This window comes from Nymphaea colorata, chromosome 12 (assembly GCF_008831285.2).
Source record: "Nymphaea colorata isolate Beijing-Zhang1983 chromosome 12, ASM883128v2, whole genome shotgun sequence".
Lineage (NCBI taxonomy): Eukaryota > Viridiplantae > Streptophyta > Magnoliopsida > Nymphaeales > Nymphaeaceae > Nymphaea > Nymphaea colorata.
This window is the reverse complement of record NC_045149.1, coordinates 312,904-328,122: the sequence shown is the minus strand read 5'-3', so window position 1 is coordinate 328,122 and position 15,219 is coordinate 312,904. Positions and strand designations below refer to the sequence as shown.

The 15,219-nt window shown below is 41.1% G+C and overlaps 1 protein-coding gene across 1 annotated transcript in view; it reads right to left on the bottom strand.

The window, feature by feature from the left end:
• LOC116265537 (uncharacterized) overlaps nt 1–10,653 on the bottom strand; it is a 32,232-nt gene extending 21,579 nt beyond the window's left edge. Inside the window, exon 1 of the mRNA XM_031646208.2 lies at nt 10,235–10,653. Within this exon, the coding sequence (XP_031502068.1) occupies nt 10,235–10,564 (330 nt within the window). The 5' untranslated portion in view covers nt 10,565–10,653. The remainder of the gene's footprint in view (nt 1–10,234) is intronic.
• Between the last annotated feature and the right edge of the window lie 4,566 nt (nt 10,654–15,219).

Genomic DNA, 15,219 nt, shown 5'->3' with positions numbered 1-15,219 from the left:
TCAGGTTTAAATGATGACCATTATGCAACAGATCTCCTTATTGTCATTCGCAAAGGCAAGCGACAGTGTACACTACATCCTATTTCTAATTCTGTCTCTACTGATTGTTTGAGTACAAGTTTGGTGCAGTTTGATCAAGCTCTATCTAATCATGTTATCTCGTCTTCTCACCATGAAGCCCTGTTAGATCCACGTTGGCGACAAGCCATGCAGGAGGAAATGGATGCTCTTCTTTCTCGAGAGACTTGGGATTTGGTAGATCCCCCGACGCACTGTGATGTAGTTGGATCAAGATGGGTATTCACCATCAAGTATCATTCTGATGGTTCAGTTGAAAGGTTCAAGGCACGTCTTGTCGCAAAAGGGTATACTCAGCCTTACGGTGTTGATTTCTTTGAGACTTTTTCACCTGTGGCTCGGTTGGGTACTATTCGATTGATTATATCTCTTGTTGTCCAGCGAGAGTGGCCTCTTTTCCAGCTGGATGTGCAAAATGTCTTTTTGTATGGAGACCTTTCTGAAACCATCTATATGCAGCAACCACTTGGCTTTGAGCAACAGGGGGAGTGTTCCAAGGTATGCAAATTAAAGAGGACTATTTATGGACTTAAGCAGAGTCCTCGTGCATGGTTCCAGAAGCTTACTGAGTTGTTATCTAAGTGTGAATTTCGCAGATCCCAGCTTGATCACTCATTATTTATCAAGCGAGGCTCATCAGGGATGGTGATATTGATTGTCTACGTAGATGATATTGTTCTTACTGGGGAAAATGATCAAGAGATAGCTCAAACAAAAGAGTTTTTACAGCAACACTTTGTTACTAAAGACCTTGGACAACTCCGTTATTTTCTTGGTATTGAGGTGGCTCGTAGTAATAAAGGAGTTGTAGTATCTCAAAGGAAATATGTTCTTGATCTTATGCAGGAAACAGGACTATTGGGGGCTAAACCTGCCACACTTCCCATGAATCCCCGCATTCATATACATGATGATGACTCAGAGCCATTTGACTCTAGATTCTACAGATCCCTGATAGGGAAACTGTTATATTTGACTGTCACTCGCCCCGACATTAGCTCATGAATAAGTTAAGCCAGTTCATGGAAAAACCCCTGAAGGTTCACTGGGATGTTGCTCTAATGATTGTTAGATACTTGAAATCAGCCCCGAGAAAGGGGTTATGGTTCAAAAAGGGAGAATGTATTGACATCGAAGCATATAGTGATGCTGATTATGCAGGGTCTGTAGATGACAGAAAGTCTACTACAGGTTTTTGTGTTTTTTTAGGAGGTAATCTTATTTCTTGGAGGAGCAAGAAGCAGAATGTGGTGGCTCGTTCTAGTGTTGAGTCGGAATATAGGGCTATGGCTCAAACTGCAGCTGCAATGTCGTGGGTTAGATCACTACTTTTAGAGTTGGGTGTTTCAGTGAATCTCCCAATGAAGATGTATTGTAACAACAAGGCAGCTACGTATATTGCTAACAATCATGTCTTCCATGAAATGACTAAACACATTGAAGTGGATTGCCATTATATTCGAGACTTAGTTCAAGAAGGAATTGTTAGCACTATCCATGTCTCCTCAGAAGATCAGGCAGCTGATATCCTCACCAAGGCTCTTCCTATAGGCAATTTCCTGAGATGTTGTAACAAGCTGAGCATGATTGATATATATGCTCCAGCTTGAGGGGGAGTGTTAGAGAGTTTTATTGAAATATTAGAAAGTTAAGAGGGGTGGTCTTTAAACATTTTCATATTGTTATTGAACCTTTTTTGTAAAATGTTTACAGCCAGCCCTAATCTCTTTTAAAAGAGATTAGGGTTACGTAAGTGAAGTATTCTTTTGGCTCTGTCTCTCTCATCATATCAATAACAAACATGTTACATATAATTATAGGCTTATTATAGCTATGAAGTTACTTCATGAACATTCATGATAATTCTTAGAAAGGATTATGATTTGATTAACCTCGAAATCTGCCCTAACTCCTCTTTATATAGACTAGAGGAGAGTGAGAAGATACAAGAGAACCATCTAAAGGAAATGTTATTACAAAAGTACCCTCTTAAACCTAAAACTGAATATAAACACATCTTAACACTCCCCCTCAAGTTGGAGCGTATATGTCAAATAGGCTCAACTTGGAACAGCAGCTTTGGAATGGTCCCCTTGCAAGAGCCTTCGTAAAGATATCAGCCGTTTGCCCTGTAGTTGAAATGTGTGAGGTACTTACAAACCCCTTTTGAATCATGTCTCTGGTATAGTGACAATCTACTTCAACATGCTTGGTTCTTTCATGAAAAGCCGGATTATTAGCAATAAACAGTGCAGCTTTGTTATCACATAACAATTGCATAGGAAGAGGCACTTCGACAGTAAGATCCAACATCAGGGATCTAACCCACATAACTTCAGCAGTAGCCTGAGCCATAGCTCTATACTCAGATTCTGCACTTGATCTGGCAACCACTGTTTGCTTCTTACTCTTCCATGTAACCAAGTTGGATCCAATAAACACATAAAATCCAGTGGTGGATTTTCTGTCCGAGGGGCATCCCGCATAGTCGGCATCAACATACACAGATATAGTGAGTGAGGTACCATTCTGAAAGAAGAGTCCCGTTCCTAGTGAATTCTTTAGATACCTAAGAATCATCATAGCAGCATCCCAATGAACTTTCTTGGGCTTATCCATAAATTGACTCACTCTGCTAACAGCATAGGCAATGTCAGGTCGAGTAACAGTGATGTATAGGAGCTTCCCAACAATCCCTCTATACTGTCTCGCATCAACATCTTCAGTATCATCATCATACAAGCGAGTATTGATATCCATAGGCGTGGATGCAGGTCGACACCCCAGCATCCCTGTCACTTGCAAAACATCAGTAACGTATTTCCTCTGGCACATGATAAGGCCCTTTCGATTTCTAGCAAACTCAATACCGAGGAAATAACGTAGTTCACCAAGGTCCTTGGTGACAAAGTGTTGTCCAAGGACATCCTTGATGTTGGAAATCCCCTGATCATCATCCCCTGTAACAATGATATCATCAACATAGACAAGAACTATCACTGTACCTGTAGAAGTCTTCTTGACAAAGAGGGAATGATCTGCCGAAGAACGTCTGAAGCCCTCATTCTCAATATTCTCTGACAATTTCTGAAACCAAGCTCGAGGACTCTGTTTCAGACCATAAATCGCCTTTCGCAATCTGCACACTTTGTGACACTCCCCCTCAGCAACAAACCCTGGTGGTTGCTGCATATACACTTCTTCATGTAAGTCACCATAGAGAAAGGCATTTTTGACATCGAGCTGTGATAGGGACCAATTCTTGCTGACAACCACAGCAAGGAGAATCCGTAAAGAAGCATGTCGTGCCACAGGAGAGAAGGTATCATAATAATCAACCCCATAAGTTTGGGTATAGCCTTTAGCAACCAGACGAGCCTTATATTTGTCAATGCTGCCATCCGCTCTGTATTTGATAGTAAAGACCCATCTGCAACCAACAATGGCTGCATCAGCTGAAGGAGTAACAAGTGTCCAGGTGCCTCTAGACTGAAGAGCATCCATCTCTTCTTGCATAGCTGCGGCCCATTTTGGATCAGAGAGAGCATCCATGGGAGTCTGTGGAAGAGCAATAGCCGACAGCCCCTTGACAAACTGTCGGTACATAGGAGTGAGTCTATCCATGGATAAATGACCAGAGATAGGATGCAAAGTGCAACTGCGTTTGCCTTTCCTTTGAGCAATGGGCATATCAAGTTCATTAGGAGCATGAACATGCTCGTGATATTCTCCTATGTCATCATTACATAAAGAATTGTCAGCAGAGTTTGTGTCAGGAATTACCTTGGGCGTGCTGGGTGAAGGCACAGGTGCACAGTGAGCAGGCGCAACAGGTTTAGTACGACGTTGGTAGACAGCCCCAAAACGTGAATCAACTGGTTTTGGACAACTCATGAGAGGTAGAGGAAGATGGACTTCATCATTCAATTCAGGCGCCCTTAATTGAGTTCCATTTGGGGAGAAGAAAGAGGTTGACTCAAAGAATGTAACATCAGCACTCACATAATACCGACGAGTAGAAGGATCATAACATCGATATCCCTTTTGAGTGCGGGAATAACCAACAAAGATCGTTTTGATGGCCCGAGGAGACAACTTATCTCGCCCAGGACCAATCAACTGAACAAAGGCAACACATCCAAAAACACGAGGTGGAACAGAAAACAAGTCTCTGTCAGGAAAGAGGACAGAGATAGGAATAAGGTCTCTCAACACAGATGACAGCATACGATTAATAAGATAGCATGCTGTGAGAACAACATCTCCCCAGTAAGAATGGGGAACATGGCTATGTATGATAATGGTTCTGGCAACATCAAGAATATGACGGTGTTTCCTTTCAGCAACCCCATTTTGTTGGGAGGTATAGGCACAAGAGGTTTGGTGGATGATACCCTTATCCCTGAAAAATTGTTCTAAAGAGGAAGCACAGAACTCAAGAGCATTGCCAGAGCGCACAATTTTGACACAAGTATCAAACTGAGTCAGAATTTCATTGATAAAATTTTTGATTACATGACCCACTTCAGATTTATTCTTCATAAGAAAAACCCAACTAACACAACTGTGGTCATCGACAGCAACAAAATAATACCGATGACCTTGAAGATCAGGTGTACGACTCGGGCCCCAAACATCAAAATGAAGTAACTCAAATACAGAATGGCTACTTTTACTGGGCCGCGGAGGAAAGGATGACCGATGGTGTTTGCCCAACTGACAAGACTCACATTGAAAAGAAGACTTAGGAGACAGCTGAGGAAGAACATGCACGTAAATGCCAAGTATAAGCCGAGGATGAGGATGACCCTGAAGAGGTAGACCCAGCAAAGGGAAAGGGATGCACTAGCCTGTAAAGACCTCCCTGTTCATGGCCACTGCCAATCACCCTGCCCGTCAGTATATCCTGAAACACAAGAGAAGAGGAGTCAAATATCGCACGACAATTTAAAGCTCTGGTAATCTGACTGATAGACAGTAGGCTATGTGGGAATTCTGGTGCATGAAGAACATGTTGCAACGGCAATGATGAAGTAAGTTGGACCTCTCCATGTCCAACAACTGGAGAATATTTTCCATCTGCTAGAATAACCGAGCGACCAGGTGGAGTAGGGACATAAGAAGTAAACTGTGCCTTGTCTCCACAGAGATGTGTCGATGCACCCGAATCAATGAGCCAATCTGTAGTGTCAGTAGCAGGAGTATAGTCAGAATACATACCAGATGAAGACGCACTGGCAGCAGTAGTGATAGTAGAGGTGGTCGGATCAGGAGCTTGTTGAGTTCTATCTCCAATCAAGTTTCTCAACTGAGAGATAACATCATCTACACGTAACTCACTGGAGGAGACAGTATGCTGACTCTTAGGCTGCTCTGGAGAATCAGTAAATACAGTCTGATTTGCAACAGCTGGACGACCATGTTTCTGCCAACACTTATCCACAGTGTGACCAATGCGATGACAAAACTGACATACTGGGCGCGAAGTCGTATTGCCACGACCACGGCATCCTCGTCCTCTGGCAAAGAGGGACCCACCTCTGCCACGAGTAGCAAGCATAGCAGAAGTGGTATCAAGAACAGTCGATGCAGGGATTGGAATTCTGCTTAGCCTACTATAAGCCTCATCAATAGGAGGAATCGAGGGACTAGTAAGCATCTGATTCTTTGCTGATTCATAAACAGAGTCTAATCCAGAGAGAAATACCCCTACCATAAGCATATCTCTATATGCCTTTTGTTGTTCACACTTACATGCAGGAAAGTAGTTATTTAGTCTCTCAAACATGTACTTGAAACTAGAATAATAAGTATGAAGAGGTCGACCATCTTGTCGCATCTGATGAATATCATGATGAAGCTGCATAATTCTTGTTTCATTCCTTGCTTGTGAATAGGTGGCTGCAAGGGAATCCCACATATCCTTTGCACTTTCCTTATGCAAGACTTCATTTGCAATGTCTTGAGAAAGAGTACCAACAATCCATACCATAACCAACGAATTATCTTTAAACTAAGTAGTATATTTTCCTACCTTCTGTACGGGCTCGGGCTCCAATATGAGATGTTCCTTCTCATGAGCGATCAAGGTTCTTTTTACTTGCATGGCCCACATCTCGTAATTACCCCCATCCATTTTGGTGATAATGCTGGAAAATGGGGAACTCTTCATCTCTCCTGACGATACAAAGGAAGAGGTATTAGCTCCACTGCTAATTTCAGACATCTTTCAACACAAAGGAGGAAACCGAGCCACGGAATAGGAAGTGCAGGCAAAAAAAAAATACAATCACATATGTAAAGACAACATGCTGATCATCAAGCAATATGCAGTCAAACGCACGAAGTAATCCATAAGTCTGATCGGCTGGAAGAGGCAACAACAGAGCTGACAACGCTGATCAGACACAAGCCGACGAAGAAGAACGAAGAGAGAGATACCAGAGACGACAGCGAAGACGCTGAGAAGAAGATCAGCGTGCAGAGCAGCGGTGGAGCAGCAGTGAAGAAAAAAAAGGACACGGCGGCGGCGGGCGACTCTGCGAGACGAGCGCAGACGACGCTGCGGGAGGTGAGTGTAGGCGAGCGGCGGGAGACGAGCTCAGACAACGGCGGGAGACGAGTGCAGACAGCGGCGGGCGGAATGGCAGCGACGGGCGGAGATGGCAGCGGCGGGCGGAGATGGCAGCTGACGCCGGTCAGGCGGCGGGTGGCGCCGCTCAATCGGCGACGACGCGCTGAGGAGGAGGAGGCGGCTGGAGCTCTGATACCATGATAAATCTTAGAAAGGATTATGATTTGATTAACCTCGAAATCTGCCCTAACTCCTCTTTATATAGACTAGAGGAGAGTGAGAAGATACAAGAGAACCATCTAAAGGAAATGTTATTACAAAAGTACCCTCTTAAACCTAAAACTGAATATAAACACATCTTAACAATTCACAAGTCACAATATCATATGATAACACAACATGACCTAAGACATCAAGAAAAATAATTTATAACATTGATCTGCATGATAACTCATAAGTCAGTCATAAGATCCATAACACATCAAAAAATGAGTTTTAATTGTTATACATCACATCATAAGATGAAATTATTCAATAATCAAAAGAAATTAGGGTTTCTCCAAATATTCATTAGCCCTAATCACAAGAAAAGATGCCCTTGAAGAGGCCTAACCCTAAGATCCGAATTGGATCTTGGGTCCACAAAAATAAAAGATCAAAACCCAAAAATACAATAAAATCCAAGACTCCAAATAAGCCTAAAGGCCCTAAACGGATCCGAATATAAGAAGATCTGGTCTACACTAGACTATACTGCGTTAATCTCCCCAGGTTGAAGACTTCAGCTCCTGACGAAGGTGTGCGTTCGGATTGGTGGAAGATGAGCAGCGATGGGATGAATCACCCAAGACTCGCCTACAGCACGTACGTAGAGTAACCTCTCCCTGTTGAGACGAGTCTGCAACAGAATCCTTGGCCTCAATCGCCCGATATATACGTGGTGTCGGTTGTGGGACTGATGGCCATGAGAAGCACCTTGCATATTAGTAGCCTCTGTTGGCTGCTCAATTTCTGGTGAATCAATGGTATCACTGTGGGGATATAAGTCAGCCACATTGAAGATGGGTGAGATGTGCCAATCATCGGGGAGCTCTGTGAGGCAAGCATTCTTGCTAGAAGTTGTAGGACATGGTAGGGACCATACTTACGAAGACTCAACTTATGATAAACATCAACAAGGAAACACTCTTGACTTAAGTGTACCCAGACAAACTCTCCTACCTCAAAAGTAACCTCTTTCCTATCCTGGTCGACATAGGCCTTGTAGGACTCATAGCTCTCATGTGGTTTTTGCTTGGCTTGCACATGAATGTCATGCATGTAAGCGACCGCATCTAAGGCCTGAGGATCAACATCAACAGGAGGGGACACAGGAACCAGGTCAACAACATAAGCAGGTGAGTGCCCATAGACAATGTGGAAGGAAAATTTTCCAGTGAATGGTTTACTGAACTGTAGTAGGCAACTAGGCTTGGGGTAACAGTAGATCCCAAGTTTTGACGTGATCGCCAATGAGACAATGAAGTATGTTCCCTTGACTGTATTGTGTCACTTTTGGTATTGAAAAATTGATTTTGTGGTTATTTAGCATTACACTATGTTACTCAGGTCATGTATCTAAGTTTGAACCACCGATACATTTTAATGTTGTGTTTTAGAATGTTGCATGAATCATTCAACAAATAAGAATAACTGCCACAATAGCAATCAATAGGAGAAACATATGGTTACCTGGTTTGACTTTTCATCCTACAAACAAATCTGCCTATATGCACCATGCACTGGCAGGATCATAATTTATGAGACATGTGAATGAGAGGCTTTCCAATTTAGGCATGTGAGGAAGTGCTCCTTTTGTCTTTGTCTTGCCCAGCTTACTGGTAAGGAAAATTTATCCACAATTGATTTTTGCTGACGAATAAATTTCAAGTTCTCACCCAAATGGAAATTGGATAATGGGGATGCCAACTAGGGTTCACAATTGACTACCTAACTCATTCCTCCATGAAAGGAAAGTTATTTCATTTTCTTCAACTGGAGTTTATGGAAGACCCACATATTCTGGCAGCAGAAGCTCAGTAAGGCAGCCAGTGATTTTTTTTTTGCTAATCTGTTTTTCCTTTCTACTCGAAAATCAACTAAAGCATTTAAGATCGCTCATTTTCTCAGCCATGTCTAACAAACAGGAAAGCAATGCAGTGTCTCAAAATAAAGAATAAAGTAAGACGTGGAGAATCTTCCAACCATTCATGCCAAATAGTGCTTTTGAAAACATATTAAAAAATACAGAGTCAAGGAGGGGCCAGGCCTCCTCTGACACCTCCCTGACTTGTCCTTGAGTATAATTACTACACTCAGTTCTTGGCCCATGACATTTTGTTTGCATTTAATTTTCCAATAAACAGCCTACATGAATGGAAGCTCCTCAATGAGAACTACAATATTCTGCAAGTTGAAGACTAACACAGTTCATTGAACTAATATGAACAACTACAAAATCAATAAAAGCTACAACATCCTCTGTAAAACCCGCCTATTGCATTGAACAGACCATGAAAGATATCACATTCAAAACATAGAAAAGGGAAACACAAGTACGAAGAATCTGCAACACAATAAGAACAAGTAAACTATCACAAGGGCAAAGGAACTCTAACATTTTCAAGAATGAAACATGTCCGAACATGCAATCTTCGTAAAGTAAATCATTGTTCATGAAACCAGCAGCAAGGTAGAAAGTAGAAAGTAGGAAAATCCAATTAAAATCTGCAACAAAACCAACAAGAAAAAAATGCAGTTCAACTTTCCATGACAGGCATACTTCAATTATGGTCATAAATAATTCTAGAGTTAATATTACAAACCATCAATTCTTGTGTCCATCTGATCAAATTTCTCATTGACATGTTCACATTTTGACTTTTTTTTCCTACCCTTGCTAAGCCAATTCCAATACCACAAACATGTAAACATCTACCAGTTTCATATAGTTTGATTATGTAATGCCATTACTTTTTCAAGGTGGGGACCATAAAAATCAGAGATTTGAATTTCCAAACTGCCAACCAAAAAACGTTGGTGACTGTGATGATAAAACAACCAATTATTTTGTGGTTACCACTGCTATAGAAAATCCCAAGTACAGCGATCAATTTTTTTTTTTTTTTTTTTTGCAAAAAGTAATTGTTTTCTGAAAATTTTCATTCAATTCCACTTCTGTAAATCCATAAACATATTGACCAAGAAAGCAGACAGCAAACCAAAAAGCAAATGAAAAGCACAGAGCACGGGACTGAGACTCGATCATGATTCAGTATCTATAAGGTTACATGTAACAAACCACGATCATGATTCACTTCAACTAGTCAATCACTCGGTTTTCAAGCAAGAGCTAAAAGAGTAAACATATATAACGTAAAAAAAATAAATTCAACTGTTCCGTATCAGTAGAGAACAAAAAAGCCAACACAATGCAGAACAGACAAAATCTAATTTAATTACAAAAACCAACACATTATACAAGAGGTCACCATCCAACTCCATCAACCCAAATCGACCAATGAAGAAGAATAAGAAGAAGACCCTGGAGCGCTTAACACCGAGCCTCAACTTCACAAACCCCACGGGCGAGCCGGACTGCCTCTTCATCATCTCTGCCTGAATCTGCTCCGGCGTCATTCCGGTGAAATCAGGAGGTGGCTCCAATTCAGATGGAGGCCGAGTGTTCGCCTTCTTCTTCCCCCACTCCCTCCAGGCCTCGTCCTCCTCGTCGTCGACCACGTCGTCCAGGAAGTCGGTGATACGGAGTCTCTTCTTAGCATCTGAAACGATGAGTACGAAGGCGAAGAGCAACACCAACACCTTCAGATCGACCACGCCGGCGGAGATGAACATCTTCTTCCTGTTCTTCATTCTCTCTCTCTCTCTCTCTCTCCCCCCTCCTTCCCGGTCTCTCTTGCAGATCGTTCGATGTTCTCAAATCTCGCGATAAATTAGTGTTTGTCGCAAAGTATATACGGTTGCACTAAGAGGACTTCTTGAGAAAATTGTCTAATTATGGCAACTGGCAAGTCAATTATTTTACAAGCATTTGTCATTTTCATTTTCGAGTGAGCAAAATAATATTTTATTTTATTCCTTTTAGTTGATTTCTAAAGTATGTGTTAAAGCACACTTCATTTTCCTTTTGTCTCTATAATAACAATTAAAAGGAATATGGAGGAGGGACCGATAGCTGTGGACTGTGGAGCCGCGCGGTTGGGGAGGTACAACAGCAGGGACGGGGAGCTCCCGTTTGTGGGCATCCGTTTTGAATGCGGAGGAGCGCCCAAATCATTCAGACCTTCCGAAACAGAGTTACCCATGGAGAATGAGGTTCCGATCATTGATCACCACCCTGAAGCTTTGCGTCCACTGAAGGGAGCATTCCAATATGCAGCGGTTGCTGGTCTCTATGGAGGTAACTCGAGACTTGGTTCTGATTTCGGCTTTATCTTTGAACCGCTACGACTCCAATGGAAGGGAGAGAGGAATCCCTGCTTCTCAGTAACTGGAAGCGGCAACTTTCTTATAAGAGTATACTCAAATGAAGCACTCTAGTCATGGTGCTAAAGAGAGAGCCTCGTTTGTGGGTTCAAAAACGCTTGTAGCAAGCAGGTGGGAGCCAGGGCAAGACATGAAAATCCAAGACTAGGAGACTGTGGTACTGTGGATACGATTGCCAAATCTGTCGGTATACCTCTGGAATGAATACACGTTTCAATAGATAGCTTGGTAGGGGAAGATCAATGCACTAAAGTATGGGGGAGGGTTGGCTTTGCTCGTATAGGAGTGGGGTGCCAATATGTTTTTCCCCGATTCCAACGGTGAAGCTTCGGTCGAGTGACGGATCAGCATTCTCCCATCAAAATTTTTGTATTGTCACCATTGTGGTGCCACGACTGACTCTGAATCGGCCTGTTGGAACAGGGCAAATATGTCTCAATCTGAGTGGAGATGGAAAGACCCTTGGCAGGCAGTTACTCTTTTGTTTGGATGGAGGGAAAGATTGGATGGAGGGAAAGAAAAGAGGGACGGAAAGGAAAGAGAGGAGAGAATGATAAAATCAAATGAATGAAAATGGAAGAAAAAAATGTGATTATAAAAGCTTGGTTGGATAACAATGAAGAAATTCCTAAAATCATATTGGTTTGGATTACATAAATAAAATGATAAAATTTATAATATTTTACAATAATACACTTAACATTTAAAAATTTATCATTTAAATAAACATATTTTAAATTTAATTGATTTAATAAAAAAAGAACCACACTTACTCTTAGACATTTCATTTTATAGTAATAAATATGATAAAAATTTATATCAATCTAACAAAACGCCATTTTCAGGTGCACTAATTAAATGACATAAAGACGACAAAAACTTGATTTTGGTAAGGGGTCATTGTGAAATACCATCTAGGTCTCGATCTGTAGTGGAAAGGGAGAGAAAGACATATCCGGCACCCATCAGTCTTAGACCAACGGCGAGTTGGGAAAGAAAGAGTCATGCAAGGTTGATTGTTCTTTTAAGAGCAGGTAGAAATGGTACACAAGGTAGAAATGGATAAGCTTTTCATTTCCTTCTCAATTCATTAACTTTGGAGAGATTGGATTACATTAAAGTCCTATTTTCTTTCTCTTTCTTTGCAATCAAACAAACCTTTTACTTTTCTTTCCTTTCGTTTTCTTTATTTTTAATTAATCAACCAAGATTGTTCTTTCCTTTCCCTCCATTTAGTTTCCTTTCTTTTTAATTAATCAACAAAAAAAATGATTGATTGTTCTTTCCTCTCCCTCTAAAGAACGTCTCCAAAGGCAATAAAGTAAGGGATGGTGGTAAAAGTATGAGGAAAAATCAAGAGCAAAAAGCTTGGGATGGGGATCAGGATCGATGCTTAGTCAACCCAAAGGTGGCTGTGAATCCAAAGAGGGCTGCTGTAGAGAGTCAGCATGGGCATGTACATGGCGAAGGTGAAAGGTTGGGCGCAGAAGGTGCGGTGCATAGTCTTCCTGCAATGGTAGTAAACTCTGTCACTAGACACGCGAGTGGAAATCTGAGTTCCAAAATCGCACGTAATACTCTCTCCCTGAGCTCTCCTAACTCTTTGATGCTTCTCCCCCACATTTCCTGTCGGGTGGGACAAAGGGTTCCGGTAGTTTTGGTTTTAAAGCATGAACGAATGGTAAAGGTAGGTGTATGTTCATAAACTCGAACCCCATCAACTATCTGCTCCAAGCAAAGGCACTGGAAGAGGAGGCGAATCTTCGACTAGACTCAGTTCTTTCCATCAAAAGCAGATGGACAGAATTTCACTTGCACATAGGAATTTACAGTTGGAGGCTCAGGCTGGCTAGACGATTGTGGGAAGAAAGAGGAGGAAAGACCAAGGTAAATTGGTAAAAGGGGAGCCTACTCCTCCCTCAGAAAAAGAAACTAATATGCAGGAAGAAGATGCAGAGGAGCCTCCCAGAGTGGAGGCAGAGATAATTTCTGAATGTTAGCATGGAACATGAGGGGTGCTGTGAAGGGGACGACACAACAATACCTCATTGACCTTGGAGGAAAGATAAGCTTGTTTGCAGCTTTTTGATTGACACTCAAGCAAAGCGTTCTGTGTTGGAGAGCTTGATTTGGAGAAATGGGAATTAAGCTAGAAGCTAATGAAGATGTGGATGCAGGTAGGGCCTGTGTGGTCTGTATATGGAATTCGATGAAGAGGAAAGCTCTTTCATGGGATAAGAGCAGGTGGTGGTTAGGAGGTCTTTCCCAGATTGTTGGTTTCCTGAACGCTTCGATATGATGGGCGTCTACATGCCTTATAGCCCAGGCCTTTGCAGAGAAGCATTGTGTGAGCTAGAGGAAGCCATTTGTGCATCTAACATCTCCACTCTCGTTTTTTGGGGATTTCAATGGTACGAAGGATGTCAGCAATAAGACCAGAAAGGTTCCTAATTCTCAATCCTATAGAAGTTTCAACAGTTTTGTAACGTCTGTGGGTTGTGGGAAATTATAGACCCCTAATAGCATTTATATACTTCGTCAGACCGTCGCCACATGAAAGAAAGAATCTATTGCAAGCTAGATTCGGCATTTGCCAATAAAAAATGGATGGAACGCAACCCCTATCATTGTGCTTTGCAGTCTATAGTCTGACCTTCTTCAGACCATAAAGCCCTGGTCATCATATTATAGGAGAAGCAGCCGCATCACTGGAGAACTAATAGATTTTTCTTCAAGCCCTGGTTAATGATGTCAAAAGCTCATGAGATCATCCGGAGGAGTGGTCCAGGAGATATAATGCTTGCCGGATGCTTAAAGTGTTTCTCAAGCTTAATAAAGTTACGCACAAGCTTAAAACTTCGAATCGTTGTCACTTTCGCCGCTTAGATCATAGACTTCACAATCTTTACTTGCTGCTAGAGAGTCTGTAGCTCCAAATTGAAAGAAGTAATTTTGAGCTTATGGGGGAAGAGCCATCCATTAGAAATGAGCTGGAAAAGGCTTTACTAATAGAATAAGTCTTTTGGAAAAACAAATCTAAGGTGTGATGACTTAAGGAAGGAGAAAATGTTTTTAAATAAAACTGAAAATTTTCTCTTTTACAAGAAATTTTGACATCAAATAGTATATCAACAAAAGGAATGAACTCTACACCCTAAAAAGAGGGGAGAATGCAAAACAAGATGGGTTGGTTTGGTAGAAAAACAAACTTCATCAACTCACTAATAAAAGTAGGCTCCTCTACACAAAAGGTCCGTTGACGAATCCAAATAATGTTGGGTCAAGAGCTCATTGGAACTATTGCAAATGGTTTGGTTCTCTTTCCCCAAAGGAAGCCTAGATAAACCATAATCTCAGAAAACATGTTTTTTTTTTAACGTGATAAATCAAATGACCATTTAAAACTAAAAAAAACATGTTTTTTAATGTTAAAAATGATTTTTAACACATTTTTTCACTTTTTTTTTCATTTTTTTAATTTTTTCAGTTTTTTAATGCCAATTTTTTTTTATTTGTTGCAAATCTACACGTGTTTGTGTTATTAGTTTCTCACTTATTTTATTATATCCCAATACATAAAAAAAGGTTTGGCAGATAAACAATCAACCATAAAAAAAAAAATAGAACAAAAAAAAAATCATGTCATTGACATCAAATAGAACCAAAAGACACATTTGAAGCATCATATAGTCCATACTCCATAATACCTATGTCACATAGGTACGGAAGCGGGTAAGGGAACAACATTTTCGCCAATCTTGGTACGGAACGACATTTTCGCCAATCCTGGTACGATGATATTTATATATTTTTGATTAATTATATACATGAAATCAACAACAAAAGTAACATAAATATAAGAAACAGATGGCACGGCATGAGATTGATTTCAAATCGGGAAATAGATGAGCTTGTAGGTGTAGTAGAACATCTTCACTTATGGAGCAAGCTAAAAATCTAGACAAAGATTTATCCAACTCTCTAACAATGACAAAAGAAACAACAAAAATTGGGGAACAAAC